Source organism: Lepidochelys olivacea, assembly GCF_965140295.1.
Source record: "Lepidochelys olivacea isolate rLepOli2 genome assembly, chromosome: 4".
Lineage (NCBI taxonomy): Eukaryota > Metazoa > Chordata > Testudines > Cheloniidae > Lepidochelys > Lepidochelys olivacea.
Window position 1 is genome coordinate 46,338,414 of NC_140414.1, and position 17,662 is coordinate 46,356,075.

The 17,662-nt window shown below is 42.4% G+C and overlaps 1 protein-coding gene across 1 annotated transcript in view; it reads right to left on the reverse strand.

Moving 5' to 3' along the window:
- The window catches only part of ANXA5 (annexin A5), a 32,991-nt gene that overhangs the window by 13,269 nt on the left and 2,060 nt on the right, over window positions 1-17,662 (reverse strand). Inside the window, exons 3-5 of the mRNA XM_084627536.1 lie at window positions 6,744-6,828; window positions 5,512-5,606; window positions 3,092-3,205 (exon numbers count right to left, since the gene is read on the reverse strand). Coding sequence (XP_084483662.1) covers window positions 3,092-3,205; window positions 5,512-5,606; window positions 6,744-6,828 — 294 coding nt within the window. The remainder of the gene's footprint in view (window positions 1-3,091; window positions 3,206-5,511; window positions 5,607-6,743; window positions 6,829-17,662) is intronic.

The following is a 17,662-nucleotide window of genomic DNA, read 5'->3' on the forward strand; positions in this document are numbered from 1 at the left end:
CCCAGCTCTCCTCTACCTAGGACCCAGAGAGAGATGTCGTCACTTCTGGGGAGGGGCACGGAGCTGGGTAGGGAGCCTGCCAGCCCTGCACCAACTGGAAGCCTGGGAACCCTACTGAATATCAGGACAAATGGCATCCCGATGGTACATCGGTCTGGACGCAAGACAAAGAGTTAAATATCAGGACGTCTGGTCACCCTAGTCACCATGCCTAACTTTTAGCCACCTAGAAAAATCACTGTGATTCACAAAACCTGACTTAAGCATGTGGGCTCTCTATATAATGAATGTGGAAAGAGGCACCTCAGATTGGGATGCACAAAAGCCAGCAGCTCCCTGCCTACGCAGCCAAAGCACCTAAGAACAAGACAAGGAGATGCCAAGGTGAGGGGTAGGTCCTAAGCCCCACCCCACTCAGTGCTCAGCACCTAAGTTGGGCTACAAGGAAGCGCCTCTTTCTGCTTGCGAGTCTGACCTGCAAACCCTCTCTTGGCATTAGGCACCTGCACCGTTTTTGCAAGAAGGAGTTCCCTTATAACCTTTAGCCCAGAGGTGAGGGATTACCCGGGTTGTGGGCAGCTTCCGATTTAAGTCCCCCTGCCACCTGAGGGGGAGAAAGGATCTGCCACCTCTTCGGTGAGAGCCCTAGCCAGTGAGCTATGGGATACTCGGACACTGGGCTTCCTCAGTCTCTCCTGTTGAAACTGTTCTGCTGTGGATAAATAAAAACACAGTCATTGGAGCAGGGGGACTGGATCCTGGATCTCCCACCTCCCACACGGGTGCCCTAACTACCAGACTACAGAGAATGCAGTCCTGAAAATGACGCTCTCTTTTCCCTGCCAACCCCATCACTCATTATTTATCCACAGCTTCAACAGGAGAAACTGAGGGAGGCCCTTCCATCACCCATCAGAATATTCTACAGGACAGTGGTTACAATACTCACCCGAGAGTTCAAATCCTTTTCTCCTCATTAGGCATATAGGGAACTTGAATCCGGGGGTGGGGTCATCTCCCACATTCCAAGTAAGTGTTCTAACCACTGGGCTAAAGGTTACAAAAGGCAAGTCCTCCCCCTCCCCCCATTTTATGAGCTCACCTATGAGGGCCTAATCTGGCAGGTGAGCTCTGAGCATGCTTACCAGACCAGGCCCTGCAAGCAACTTAGGCGAAGGAGCACTTGTCTTCCTGCAGTTCATGCATAACACTGGAGCTTAGGCATCCAGATGCCTAGGGTGAGGCAGCAGAGCGTATGCAGAGAGAGGCAGAAATATAGGTGCCAAGTGAACTTTTACTGCAAAAATTTAGGTGATGAACAAGTTTAGGTGCCCATAGGTCTCGGTAGCATCTGAGTGGGAAGTTGGCAAATCCCAGTGATGCCTGATTCTGGGATTTAGGCACCTAAAGTGGCAGTTAGGTATCTTTTGTGAATCTAGCCCACTTATTTTTAAAAAGAAAAAATGTTAATCTCACCAGCTTTTTTTAAAATCATGTATTCTATTTTAACGTTGAGCGTGAGAGGGAAAAGAAAAAAATCTTGCTTCACTATTCATCTCTGCTCTCTTACAACCCTCCTTTCTGCCAATTTTTCTTTGCTCCCCCCCCCCCTTTTTTTAAAAAAAAACATCAATCAGGGTTGGGGAGGGAGGACATGGGTTTTTTTGCTTCTTCTCAGCCAGGCTTCTACTTGTTTCTATGTTCAATGTCCCTTCTCCTTCCCTCTCCAAATATTATTTGAGACAGTTACAAAAAAATCCCATATTTCAAAGTCCATATTTGGTTAGGATACTATACTCAGCAGGAAGGTCCTTGGAAAAGCAGTTTACATAGCTAATCTATTAGCAAGTGTGTTAACAAAGATCTTGGGAGTTTACCTTTCCAGGTCACTTGGCCAAGCACTAGATAGTACCATGTCAAGTTCAATGTTCTCTGGTTTAATTAGTAAGTTCTACAAACAATTCAGAGACATCCATAGTCTAATCCCTGACCTTCAAGGTCGATGATGTCAGGGACAAATAGTAACAGTGCTTCAGAAAAGAAGTCAAGGCACACTGAATAACATTCTTATACTGTACAACTAGATAGGTAAAATATTAAACTGGTGCTATCTGATTCTTTCTCCCCCAAAAGGAAGCAATGCATTTAGCCAAAAGGAGAACTGTTACCAACTTCCAGGAGTTTAATTCTTCCTATGTATTAATAGTACATTTTTAGACCTGATTCAAAAAGGATGAACACCTGCCCATAAATTTTTACTTAGAGCACCAATTTACAAGAGCATGTCACTGACTAACCCATCTTTGCTCAACATACAGCTTCATCACTCTCTGATGTAAATTCACCCATTGTCAAACTTTTGACCATACTAAAAATGGAAGGGGGGCAGAGGGAGACATGGAGGAGAATATGACCATACTACAGAGGGACCTGGAGAGATTAGTGCAGATCTATACAAGGAAAGTAAGTAAGTAATACAGATACCCAATGAAGGGATAAAACCAACCAACCACTGCTGATACCATATCGGTGCACAAGAGACTCTCTCAAACAGCGGTTAATAATAGAAGTTTGGAAACCACTGCCCTAACTTTTATCAACTGCCCTGAACAATCTGTGGACCTTGAGATTCCTAGTATAACGTGAGTAAACTGTCTTTTCTGCATGCTGCACAATAAAACATTATATTGAACAATGCAGTAAGGAGTAGTTATTTTTTTAAACAAAAAACACACAAAAAAACCCACTATGCTGAAATTAACTGCTACTAAGTAAGACAAGTCTCAAGGTGCATACCTTTTAATGCCCAACTGCACTAACACTGATCTTTTAACATCAAGTGTTTCTTTGAAAACACTGACATTTTTGTAATTCTTGATTTCTAACCTACCTACCTCTGATGAGTTGTTAAAAACAATTCAAGCCATGAAAATCAATGTTAGAAACATGAATGTAATCATTATAGTATTTGTTATTAGTATTAATATGAAATCTCTAACTCAAATAAAGGAAACAGAAGCATTCTTAAAGCAACAAGATAGGAGCAAGAAATATTTCATTCAATTGTTTCATTTCCTCACACTCCTTTTACCTTAATGGCATGCTTCAGTTCATGGGCATCAAAAAGTCGCGCTGGTCTCATCAAAGCCACCATCAGGGTTTCAAATTTGCCAGTCAGTTCTGATTTCAGGTCATCTACAAGATCCTAACTCACAGAATAAACAGTGCTACAATTAGGAAGGAAATCATTTCAAAAGGCATGCAAACTAGCGAACAGCTGAGCTGTTGCTAAGTTTCTTGAGACGGGGGAAGTGTAGCTGAAAGTCTAAGGTAGAGAATGCACAGGTATTTTGTAACACTAATACATTTTGGTCTGTGGGCTTTAGAAAATACTCTGGTGGTCCTCATTTGAGGACTAAAATTATTAGATGAAAGCAAAAAGCAGGATACTAACAGGATAAAAGTAATGAACTAATACAACTTCAGCAAACGGAGGAGATTTTTGCATATTAAAAAATACTGTTTTTAACAGTTAAATGTTCACCCTCCTCTTCAACTGAACTATCTAATTCATACTGAACACAAGAACAATGGCTGAGCTTTTCAACAAAGTGTCTAAATCCCCAAACAGATCTGGAAATCTCTATCTAGCTTTGGAGAAGACTTCATATGGCAGGGCCAATTTTCCGAAGTTTCAAGCCCTCATCACTCCAACTGGAGTCAATGGAGTCACTGGCACTTTGAAACTGAGGCCCACAATCCCTTCTCTTTAGTCACCACTGGTTGTTTGTTTCATTACTTGTATACTGGTTTTCCTAGTACAAGCTTTTGATTTTTAGAATGCTTGAACAATTATTTATCCTTGTTACCTATAATGCACACAGATATTCTTAGTTTTTTAGCATCTTACATGCCAATTACAGCAGGTCCCCGGTATATGTTGGGGGTTGTGTTCTGGAAAAGAGATACCGATACCAAAATGACGTATACCAGGGACCTGCTGGAACAGCAGTGGCATAGGGAGGAGGGGACACTTGGGTGGGCGGGCAATGATGGAGGTGGAAGGATAGGAGTGATTTGGCGGCCTCTCCCTCCCACCAGCCAGCCTTGCGGGGGGGGGAAGGGAGTGGATGATAGATGCTCTGGCCAGGGGCCCCTGGAAAAATGGGGGGGCCCAGTAAAAATGTGGACCAGTGCACCCCCACCACACACCCCGTCCAGCACTCAGCGCTTGCCCTGCTGCTCCCGGGGCTCCGGCGGAGGAGTGGGGCACAAGGGCTTGCCCCGCTCGGCCCAGCCCTGCTCAGCCCAGCACTCCAGCCAGGGAGTGGGGTCAGGGGCTTGCCCCATTCCGCCCGCCCAGTGCTCCAGTCAGGGAACGGATTCTGGGCACAGAGGCTTGTCCTGTTCCGCAGGCTCAGGGGCTTGCCCGAGCGCTCCAGACAGGGTCAGGGGCTTGGAAGCCCCCACATCCTGACCCCCCTCCCCAGCTGGAGCGCTGGGCAGGCATAGTGAGGCAAGTGCTGGGGCGGGAACAGAGCTGGGGTGGGGTGGGCCTGGATGTTAAGTGGGTGGGCCGCAGCCCACTGGGGCTACGCACATCTGTCACACATACATCGCTCATCAATAGGGAAATGTGTTCCACTTCACATCAGTCCATATATCTGTCATTTGCAACTTACAGTACAGTACTTCAAACAACGCATATGCGGATCGGGACAGACGTGAATCGGAACACGTTCCCCCATTGATGAGCGACAGGTTTGCGAAACAACAGATAAGGGGGAGATGTATACCAGGGACCTCCAGTATTACAATTATTTAGGAAGTAGAGTTTAGCATGACTGGTAGCTAAACAAAATAAAAAAGCACTGTGATTGCTATCAGGTAGATGGGTGGGGTAGAAAGTTAAAAACAAAACAAAAAATGTATTCTCTAACTGCACTTGCTATTTGAAATAAAGATTAAACAGATCGAAGATTTAAGGAGAGGTGCACTTTATCCAACAGTGCCAGGATAAGGAAATTACTTATTTGTGTTTGTCTTAAATGCACTGCTTTTAATCTACCAACAAATTAAGTTTTACTCTCTTTTTGCAATACTGGATAGTTACAAAATGTGACAGAAATCAAGGCACCAGAGAATTCTGTCCCACTAGATCAAGAATCACCTCTGGCATCAAAATACTCTTATATTCTCTGTATATCAGGAATGAGGATCAATGCTTGAAGCACACAAAGAGTAATAGGAAAGTGAAGATGCTGTTTGGACTATACTGGGTCAGAAGACTCCACAGGAGGAGCACATGGAAAAGAGAATGTAATGTCTGTGTGATAATCTAAACTGAATATTCTTATTTCATTGGTGATTAAGATATAGTTTTAAAGGAAAAGTCAGACAAAACAACAGAACCACAGGGTCTCATTAAATGAACATTCTACGGAAGAGTGGACGGACTGTGAGAGTGTTCCATTCAGCTGATTTGTTAAAGTACTTTCTTCCTCCTCTTACCCTGCCAAATAAGGTTTTAAAAGCCGCTGCAATTTGTTGGCGTTGAGCATTGCTTCTGCTAGTAAGGATCTTCAGGACAGCCTCTTCATCGGTACCTGAAGTTATTTGAAGAGGGAGGAAAAAAAAGAACATGAACAGCTATAAAAACTTTTCTAAAAATCTAATGGTGTAAACTTTGAGAGGGCTGAACACTATGAAGAGTCACTAAATCAAAGATAAAAAGCAGACAGCAGTGTACTTAATTAGCCACTGATGAAAATTTCAGTACACCTCAAGCCATGCCATCAGATTCTGACACACTGGTATGAGAATAAAATGGATGGAGTTTTAACATGCTGCTCTCAGGCAGGATACCACTGCAGGCACAGCTCCCAACATGACAGACAGCAGCCACAGAAATGAATCATACTCTGTACTTCTGTAAAACCAGGAAAGGGGGCTTCTCTGTAAGATACAGAACTTATTCCAGCTCTGCATTACCCCCACAAATACTCCTGATGTGGAGGTCTGGTTAGAGGAGGGAAAGGGTGGATTGCAGTAGAAGTGTAGTAAGGAACTCCCTAAACCTCCACTGATTCCCTCCTGCCACTAGCCTCATAAAGACCAAGGGAGTAGGGAATGCAAGCTAGGGCAGCAGTTTTTGAACAGGGTCGTGCACAAACGGGGCGGGAGGGGGGGAGCAGGGGCACGGACACCCCCCAGCAATCGTCCGGGGCACAGGACTCCTCCAGCCCCAGGAGTGAGGATGGAAAGGGGGGAAGTGAGCTCCTGCCAGGGCCAGGGTGGAGGGAGAAGAGTGAACTCCTGCCAGGGCGGGCATGAGGAAAGAACAAGCTCCTTCCGGAGCCAGGGGGAAGGGTGTGGAGGGAAGAGCAAGCTGGGGCAGGGAATGGGGGAACAGAATGTGCCCCTGTAAAAGGGGCCAAACTTGATTTCCTGCACACGCCCCTGCTTTTGAATAAGGGAAGTGACTTGCATCTCCCTGTGTCAGGCTAGGGGTGAACTTTCTTGAGGATAGCAAAACCAAAACTGGAACAAACCCTGACTCCTGTGTTCACAGGGTTATAATTCCATCAGATGTAAAAATTAAAAATCTCTTATCTTTGTTTGTTTTAGCTAATGTAAAACTTCAGTACACAGCCATTATATTGTGTCAGAAAAGGAAAACGAAGTGCTTCCCACCTAGCTGATAGAAATAACTCCCTCTGAGCAGTCATATCCATAATTCTTACCCAATCCTTTCATTGCCTTACGAAGAGCCTCAGCATCAGTTCTGGCATCAAAACCAGCAAAGTCCTTCACGGTGCCTCTTGAGAGCTAGAGGAGAAAAATGCCATGAAGCAGCAGATACCAGCTTATTTAATGAGTCCACTGCATATCTGCTCATATTAGGATCCCAGCTGTGATTTGGGATGGAGATCTGAATGTTAAATTTTTTGCTAGAAAAATGCTGTTTAAACCAGTTCTCACTACAATATCTATACACAATTCTTACTAGACAGATGCTAATGTAGTTTCAGTTCAGTGTACGCAGGAGCTACCAAAAGCATGAGTCCATTTGTGTGAAGTGGTTTGCAAGACCAGGGCCTTAAACATTAGCACCTGAAAGCAACATGGTGGCATGGCACCTCTAACATTTGTGGCTTTATATTTACATACAGGACATGTCCTAGGAAGAAGTGTACACAGAATCCTAGGGACACTCATGCAGTTTTAAAAGAATTGACCCCAGACATAGAAAGCAAGAGGTACATCACTTATCTGAAGAACAAGATTTTATAGATCTGCCACACAGCACCACATTTTAAGAAGTTTCATGATACTCTTCTAAAAAACAATATGACACTTTAAAATCTACAATTGTATTCAACTATATTTCCTGTTTCCTTTCACATGAGCACTTTTGTTATTGAATGGCCCAGCTAAATTTGGTAAGAAATAAGTCACAATAGGCAATATAGGTCATAACATAAGAATGAAAGGGTCAGCACATGGGCATGTGCACACACACAAATGATTACACTGTTTCCATGGTACATCGCCTTCAGAAGTTCTCTTTTAGAATCAAATACATGAGAATTAGCCATCCTTATGGAAAAGTCCCATATAATTTAATAGGAGTTACTATGTAGCAGTTATATCTCTGATTGGGCCCCCTAAACACTGCAGAGCAGGAACCCATTGTATTGTGCTAGGTAGACAAAATCCCTGTCCTCAAAATCTTGCAATTGTAAGACAAGTGACATACTAGGGATGGTTTCAGAGTAACAGCCGTGTTAGTCTGTATTCGCAAAAAGAAAAGGAGTACTTGTGGCACCTTAGAGACTAACCAATTTATTAGAGCATAAGCTTTCGTGAGCTACAGCTCACTTCCTCAGATGCATATCGTGGAAACTGCAGCAGAGGAAACACCAGAGCAAATGCAATTTACATACATATATATATATGTATCTTTTTTTTCCTTTTCCCCTCTACCCCAAGCCTAGGCATCATTCACTGGGAGATTTCTTTGTAGGCATCACAGCAGAAAGGCAGCGATCAGCATGACGAAGACATCCCACGTGTAAGGCATTTATTGGAGAAGTGGACAATTGAGATTGGTACTGCTGGCAGAGCAGAGGTGGTGGATGGACGTAGTAAGAAACAGGAATGAGTAAGTCGAGAAGGGTAGAGCTATAAAGGGCCGTGAAAGTGGATGAAACCAAAAGGAATCTCTAGAATTTCTTCTGAAAACCAACTTGATTAAAAAAAACCCAAAAACTAATATCTGCTCGGTTTTTTTAATCTCCCTGTACATCAGGGTGGATAAAAAAAAAAATCAATGTTTTTTTTAAATAAAAAAATAAATCTGATTTTTTTGATAAAATGCTTTTTGAGGAAAAAACTTATCTAAAGATAGTTTTAATTAAGATCATTATAGCTCAAAGATATCTCATCATGGAATAGGGATTATACATTCTAATTCTATAGTACGAGACAATATATTTATGTAATGTTTAAGAAAAGTTTTGTAAATGAGTTCCAATACTTCATAGATTAGGGACCCAATTTTATGGGACTCCACAGGCTTCTGAATAGATTATTTAGAAAAATCTTTCTATCTACTCAGTGGGACTCAGTGTTCAGTCTAGAAGATGCCATCAGAGATGCTTAGTTTTTGCAGTTCTCGAACTGTGGATTTGTCTCTCCAGAGATAACATGCTTGTTAACAGCAAAAATGTTTTTAAATAAGTAGAGGTGAGAAATAACGGACCTCAACTCTATTGTCCCTCTGCAAATTTGTGTACACAGAGTCAATCCCTTACCTCTCTCTAAAAGTGCAAAGTTTCAAAAAGTTCAACGAATATAAGATTGTTGGAGGCGGAATAGATCAGGACAAGGAGAAGAAGTCTGGAGATAAATGTGAGAAGCAAGGGACATATGTTTGTTTTGTTAAAATATTCTGTTTGCTGTGAAGAAAAATATCCAGAATACTTAATGTTGTTGTTTTAGTTAAATAAAACAATTTAAATGTCTGTCTGGTGATGTTCTCCTCCTAATACAGCATGGCAAGAAAATCCTCCAAATATTAATGATTAGCCTGTTGAATTGGAGATATTCACTTCCCAATGACTTCATAAATATCTGCTTCAATTACCTTTGGTAAATGAAATAACTGAACAATCATTCATTTTCTGATATAGCTATAAAACGAATCTGAAAAGTTTTCAAAATAAATCAGTGTTTAAAAGTGTTTAGTATGTACCTTCTAAAAATGAAACCTACATCTATCTCTGAGTTGTGAAGAATATGTATTAAGGTTATAACAATCAAGAAGAATGCACTTTTTGTAGAAAACCATGATTAAATCGAGTCTTCCTGACTAGTCATTTAAATCAAATCCACCCTGCTGTACATGACTATCTTCCAGGTTTCCATAGTAGGGATATAATCCTTTATTAACCCCAATCAGATGCTTAAAAAAACAACACCTATAAAAACACTGTACATTTTCAATTAAATTTTATAACACTTTTACTCCCAGGGCTAGTATTTATGTTGTCTTATTCTAGATGTTCATTTCACATAACCTTCAGCAGTGTATTGAATAATCCCAGGGCCTTTTCAAAGACATGGCTTCTTATACCAAATCCTGCTCCTCATTATTCTAGCCCAGTCTGTTGTCAATAAGCTGTCTGTGCATCAGCTGAATATTCCCTCCCCCAAAAATTCCAGTCAACATTCAGGTACAGTTCAAAATACCAACAAGGACACATGCAAACACATACAAATACAGTAGAAACCCAGAAAATAATTTGTTTATTTCTCTTCAACCATATTTTACAAGCCATATAGCCACCTGGCTTCTGGGAGGAAGTCCTGACCTCAGTTTAGCAATTTCAATTACTCAGTGCTATGCTATTGTTACAAATTGGTGGAAGTGATTTTGCATTGGCGGGGGGGGGGGGGGGGGTTGGAGAGTGGAGGGAGGAAATCTGCCAGAATGGAAAGGAGAAGGCATAGAACTGGCATTTGAGCTGTAACCAGCCTCAGTGCACACTGAAAGTAATAGTTTCGCAAGCCAAGTTTGCATCATGCCCTAGTGGGAGCGTTGCCATGTGTCTCAAGTTAATCTCATCTCACACTCTGAGAAGCACTAAGGTAAACAAACAAATTCACCACCATCATATCAGCATTTAAACATATACAGAATCACCTTGTTTAACAGCACAATACAACATTTCTAATAGACTTCTGTTCACAACATACATGAGGGATGAGATACTCCCCTTGTAGCATTTTCTTTTTCAATTTCAAACAATGGGCAGTGTTTCTACTATAAGGTTTACAGCATATATTCATTGTCTTTTCTCAATAGCCCTTGGAAATAAGTGGGTGAAAAAAGTCCCTACTGATCACATTAACAAACAGAAGTTAATTTAGCAAATCAGACAGATTTAAAAAAAAGACCTCCATCGGGTAACCTTGTCCATACCAATTGCCAATGCAGGGTTACTCAACAGAATATTCTCTAGGGCTTTACGTAGTTCCATGGTTTGAATTATCTAAGACTATCACCATTTCCCCTGGGAGACTATTCCACAGTCTCTTAGGCCTCACATTTAGAAAGTGGTTTGTGGTTTCTAGCCTCAGGTTTTCCTTTGCTTATCCAATTATACCTAACTGGAATGGCCCTGAACAATTTCTAAGCCTCCTTTTAATGATCCTAAGTTCCTTAGTCATCTTTTAGCCAAGTTAAACATAAAGATAGTATCTTTGATCAAGAGTCACTCTCTCCAGTATCTTTTTTTAGTTTTGTTAACGAAAGCAAATCTTTCATAATTCTCACTTGCAAAGCGTACTGTAGAAAGTCTCTGGGTTTACTGAGGTTGCCCAAAGATTCCTGAAATTTTTTGGCATAGATGTAAGCTAGAAAAACATTCTGAGTATTAGAGTTAATTTGCATGCTACACATTCCACTCTGAAGCAAAGTTGCTATAGCCTATACTGCCACTGTATGTATTTATTGGACTTATAAAATGGCCCTGCCACATAGCTCATATCACAGCCTTTTAGACAGAAGCAGGGTTACCCTTCTACATAGCTTACTTATACCAGTCTTAGAGGCTGCATCTGTAGTAAGAAATTGTGTACCCATAATACAAAATCATTTTCCAGCAATGGTGCAAGCACTAATGTAAAACAGAACTCATGTGTTTTCAGCCCTGTGTTATAGAAACCTACTCATTCACCTTTTTAGAACTTATCAGTGTGACCCAGCAATCTAACTATGTTGTGGCAAGCTAATGTGAGCATGCTAGATTTAAAAAAAAAAATAAAAAATTCTATATTAAAATCTTCCACAGGTGGCCAGTTCTGCAGTCTATTAGTAATTTGACTTTTCAGTCCAGGTTTCTCACTCCCAAGGCCAGCAGACAAGGGCTGAGAGTGTTAGGGTGACAGTGGACTCAGGCCAGGGGACGGAGGAAGTGCCTTGCATTTTTCAAGTGACTCATTTTGGCCACTGAAGGAGGGGCATTGACAGGCTCCAAATGGAAACACATTCAGTTTTTCTCACCTGGAAAGATGATGGCCACAGACATGGAACATTGAAGACTGAAGGGACGATCCTAGTGTAAACTGCCATGGCTCCATTGAAGTCAATTATCTATAAAATTGGACTTCAGTGAAACTATGACAAGTCACACGAGAGGAGGATCTCCCCCAAGGGTATAAAGTTCAGGAAATTAGGAGCGTCTCTGAGCTCCAATCAGGGATGTACAATTTTTTCCCCCAAACAAAAAAAAAAACTATAGCCCTATGCAAACGTATGACACTCTAAAGCTGTTACCAGAAGACAAAAGTTTTTGCATTAAATAGAGCTTAACATTCATAAAGGAGCAGTCTAGCTCTTTTAGATGGAACATGATTTCATGAATTCCAGACTTTCACTAGTGAATCTAAAATCAGTGAATTAAGGGACAGTTAATATTTCATATGGGACTTCTGTTTCATAACCTATTTGTGTTTATTTTCTACTATAGCTCCATAAAGATTTTAGGTGCCTTTCTTGATACTCTTGTGTACACTGCTGCAAACACACACACAAAAGGCTCATCATAACACCAATATATCAAAAGTAAGTTTTTATTTTGTGCACTAGATCATGTATTAGGAAGAGAGCCCTAAGTATATGGGTAGTAATGAAATCACAAACAACATGAGTTTCAGTTATAAACCTATTTGAAATCTGATGTGATCTCTTACTAAACAAGAACTTACACTGTAGGTTGTAAAATATGAAACAACCAGGGTTTGAACAGACAGAATATCATGATAGCAACACTAAACGCTATTCTCATTCTCAATCCTACCAAGTTCACCAATTCACTCACTAAGTTCTTTAGAAATTACATGTACCAGCTCAAATTATCTGTATGGAATAGGAATGCTACGCTTTAAAGAGACAGCAAGTTCCGAGAGGCATGCCTGCAATTAGATCATTCCAGCACAGATGCCTGCAGACAGACAGCAACAAGGGAAAGTGGGATAACGTAAGTTTCAAAATAAGTGGATGGTTTATCTTTAAATTCTCGCGCACACACCACAATATCAAGAAACAACTTTTTAAAAGTTAATCTTTTCTGCTTCCATCGTGTATTATGTAACAATCCTTTTATTTCTTCTGCACTCCCAAACTTGGGCTGCAAGTTTTGCTAAAGGACTAGATCTCACTGGGAGATGTGGGGTTGAAAGACACCAAGGATTATATCCACAAAAGGGGACTTTACACTCAACTTTACAGTGTCTAATGTTTAAGTGCTTTGCCACCAAGCAGAAGCCACAGCCCTGAGTCAGGTGCCCAGACTCCCTATGCCCTGCCCCTTACAGGGAGTTAGGTGCCTAACAGGAAATGCCTCCCTCTGCTTAGGATTCTCAACCGTGAAAAACTCTCCTGAAGTTAGACACGTAACCTAGGTCAGTCCTTTCCCATAAAAAATGGTGGCACAGGTCTTATACCCTGTCATAAATATAAAGGGAAGGGTAAACCCCTTTGAAATCCCTCCTGGCCAGGGGAAAGCTCCTCTCACCTGTAAAGGGTTAAGAAGCTAAAGGTAACCACGCTGGCACCTGACCAAAATGACCAATGAGGAGACAAGATACTTTCAAAAGCTGGGAGGAGGGAGAGAAACAAAGGGTCTGTGTGTCTGTCTATATGCTGGTTTCTGCCGGGGATAGACCAGGAATGGAGTCTTAGAACTTTTAGTAAGTAATCTAGCTAGGTATGTGTTAGATTATGATTTCTTTAAATGGCTGAGAAAAGAATTGTGCTGAATAGAATAACTATTTCTGTCTGTGTATCTTTTTTGTAACTTAAGGTTTTGCCTAGAGGGGTTCTCTGTGTTTTTGAATCTAATTACCCTGTAAGGTATCTACCATCCTGATTTTACAGGGGGAATTTCTTTATTTCTATTTACTTCTATTTTTATTAAAAGTCTTCTCGTAAGAAAACTGAATGCTTTTTCATTGTTCTCAGATCCAAGGGTTTGGGTCTGTGGTCACCTATGCAAATTGGTGAGGCTTTTTATCCAACATTTCCCAGGAAAGGGGGGGTGCAAGTGTTGGGAGGATTGTTCATTGTTCTTAAGATCCAAGGGTCTGGGTCTGTAGTCACCTAGGCAAATCGGTGAGGCTTTTTACCAAACCTTGTCCAGGAAGTGGGGTGCAAGGTTTTGGGAAGTATTTTGGGGGGAAAGACGCGTCCAAACAGCTCTTCCCCAGTAACCAGTATTAGTTTGGTGGTGGTAGCGGCCAATCCAAAGACGACAGGTGGAATATTTTGTACCTTGGGGAAGTTTTGACCTAAGCTGGTAAAGAGAAGCTTAGGAGGTTTTTCATGCAGGTCCCCACATCTGTACCCTAGAGTTCAGAGTGGGGGAGGAACCTTGACATACCCCATAGCCCAGGGTTAGCCTACTTATAACCCATAGCCCATTCACCCAAAATGTGGGAGACCTGGGTTCAAATACTTACTCTGCCTGATTTAGAGCAGGAAATTGAACAGAGGTCTCCCTTCCTTGAGGAACACCCTGACCGCCGGGCTTTTTTAAAAAAAAGACACTTACAAAACACTGCTCTTGTCATTTTTCATGTTGGCCATCTAGACACATAGGTTTAAAGGAGAAAAGCTAAGCTCCAGTTAATAGACTCCACCCATGTTTGTTCTACTAAACTTAAACTTCTGACAAAGGAAAGAATTACACAGTATCCAAGTGGGAGTCAATGAGTCAGTTCCTGGACATTAGCACAGAACATGTGCAGGTTGATCCTGACACCAGTTGCCCAAAGAAACAGAAGTGGAGAGAAACCGAATTATGCAATCGTTTAGGGGCTTACTCTGAAACATCTGTTCATGCAGAGTCCTTACACAAGTAGCCTCAATGAAGTCAGTGAGACTAGTCAAGGCTCAATTCTGCAAACACACATGTACTTAAGCACATGAAAAATAATCTCACTGAATGATATTGAACTCAATGAGATTACCCATGTGCTTGAAAGAAAGCACATGACAGTTTGCAGGACTGGGACCCAAGTATATTGGGATTGTCAGATCCAACCATTATTTTATAAACAGAAAGGTTTCTTATTGCTCCCATTTTTTAAATTGTTATTTTTAAATAAACCCACATCAGTAGGTATTGTTTCCAGTGCATCTAGGTCAACTGAAAACTAGGAAAATATTTCTGGCGTACAATGACATAAGAACGGCCGTACTGGGTCAGACCATCTAGCCCAGTATCCTGTCTTCCGACAGTGGCCAATGCCAGGTGCTTCAGAGGGAATAAACAAAACAGGTAATGATCAAGTGATCCATCCCCTGTTGCCCCTTCTCAGTTTTAATGAGTGCAGCAGTGTGAGGAAAGCCAACCCTTTAAGGTCAACAGCATTCCTCCAATTACAAAGGCACCTTGTGAACAAGGATGCCCAGAGTTCAATCTAGAAATTGTACTACACTACAGCGTAGCCATGTTATTACAACTATTCCACAAGATAAATAAACCTTCCTCTACTGGAAGGGTAGCATACAAAAATGCTAACAACTAAAATATTTTTTCTGCCATTACTAGACATAACAAAATATTTAAAGGATTAGGTGAAACACTGAAGAAAATATATTACTGAACATTTTCAACTATTTGTGATTAAGGATATATACACTTTTATTAAAAGCTGACTATGTTGCACTGTATAACTATTTCAAACTCTGTGAACCTTCAGTTCAACACACACATACAATTAGAAGGCAATAGTTTTATTTACATTTCATTTTGATTTTGATTTGCATTTTAATTTAATAGCACTGTTTCAAAAATGCTATGAAGTTATCTGGGCCAGACACTAAGAAAATGGTGTGCACTTGTATATATACATATGAATGTGTGCACAATGAAATGGAGCTTATTCTGTACACTTTCTAAAAGGTTCTGTCTCTCTCTGGGATCAATTATGGCTAAACATGTTGAGAACACTTCCAAATACAGCCCTCCATGGCTGCATAAACACACAGAGAAAAAACAGCAACATGTAAAAACTAGAGGCCCAGTCCAGTATGGTTGAAGCCCCTGGAATAATGTCCAAGATGTCCTTTGACTTCAGTGAAAGATGGATCAGGCCTTAGAGATCTAGGTGCAGATCCTCGGTGGATATAAATGTTCAGAGATCCACTGACTTCAAAGAGAGCAATGATAATTTACACCAGCCAAGGACCTGCTCAGCTCATATCTCAGGGCTAGTCCCACAAAGGTATTAAGGTGCTTACGCTCAACATTTAGGTGCCACCAGCATTTTCAAAACCATCACTCAGCTGTCTTTCTGTAGGTACCTCATGTCCCCTATATGCGTAAGTCTGCCCCACACGACATGCGCAAAGCCACCTAAATCCTGACTCCTCCCCACAACTAATGAGCAGCTCTGAGCCCTAACGAGATTGTCAGCTTAGGTGTTTTTCCATCCTATCTCCCCAATCAGGCTCGATCCAGTAGTGTTCTCAGAGTACACCTACCATATCAGGCCTCACACAAAAGCCAACCAGAGGAAAGTTGTCAGGAATTTTTCGTGTGTGTGTTTCCACATAATACTGAACAGCCCTGTGCTTTTAACCTGATCTAACTTAGGCAGAGCACAGACTTGAACTTGCATTTATACAATCCATGACAGAGTCTTAAACACTGGGCTATAGGCTATAATGGGGAGAAGAGAGAGTCTCTCTCTCTCTCTACCTCTACCTAACTCCAGGAAAGGGTTTAAGCCGAGAATTGCAAGCAGAGATAGGTGCTTGACTGATGGGCTGGCAGGAAGTTCTGCGGTGGGACCAGGGATGAGGAGCTTGGGGTGCAGCAGGCTCCCCCCCCAGCCTTCTCCCCCCTGCTAGCAGGCAGCACAGAGCTCTGGGGGAAGGGGCCTCTCTCCCACCTGCAGGCAGGCAGCACATACCTCTGGGGGAAGGGGCCTCTTTCTCCCCTGCCAGCAGGCAGCAGGAAGGGCCTTTCTCCCCCTACCGGCAGGCAGCACGGAACTCCAGGGGAGGGGCACCTCTCCCCCCTCTGGCAGCAGGGAGCTCTGAGGCAGAGGCCCACAACAGCCCTGGAAACCCCAACTTGCTCCCCTCCCTAGTTCCCGCCCACCCCCAACCTCTCTAGGTTCCACACGGCTTACAGGGAACTTAGCGAGCCGCACTTAGGGTCAATGGGAGCCGCCACTGGCTTGTAGGCCTTGCAATGAAGAACACTGCCTTAGTGGAGGTGAACTGTAAGCCGCATCCCTTTCCTCTGCATCCCACCCTCAGCTAGCTTAGGCAACTCCTTACTCAGGTTGTTGGCTTCTGTATATCCCCTTCTTGGAACCTAACTCTCCCCGTACAATCTATGGGGACCCTGAGCACGTAACTCAGGATTGTGAATTCCACTGGATTGCAGGAAGGGGGGCTGGAACAATTTTTACAGTAAGGATGCTGAAAGCCATTAAACCAAACTGTAAACCCTGTATATAATGGAAATCACTTCAAGCCAGGGGGTGCGTTAGCACCCCCAGTTCCAGCACCTATAGTGGCAGGGCACCTAGGCATCGCAAAGCCTAGGTCCTCTGTGTGAGTCTAAGCCTGTGGTTCAAGTCTCTGCTCAAGAAACATTTCTACAAAATGAAACACCTTCAAAAGGAAACAGAGAGAGACTCATCCCAGAATAGCCTATATAGCTTGGTGATTACGGCACCCTCATAATAGGTGCGTTCAAGACCTTGCCCCAAAACAGGCAGACTGGAGATTCAAACCTGGGTCTCTCACATACCAGGTGAGTGCCCTAATCACTAGGGTATTGGGTAAAATTGGACAAGTACCCCGAAATTCCCAGCCTGCTCACCCCCACTGTCTTTTGTGTGGTTAGGCATGCTCTGAGCACACCTACCAGTTCAGGCCCTGCAAGCAAGATGGGCCAGGGAACGTCTAGTTTGAGACACCCCTGGCAGTTAGGAGTGAGCAAGGACAATGAGCAGCTTAGTGGCAGGATTTTGGTAGCTTTTGTACATCTCCCCCTCACGCCTCCCTGCAGAAATGTAAGCATCTATATAGTTAGGGAGCACCTGAATAGTGGTTTTGCGAACATCAGTGGCGTCT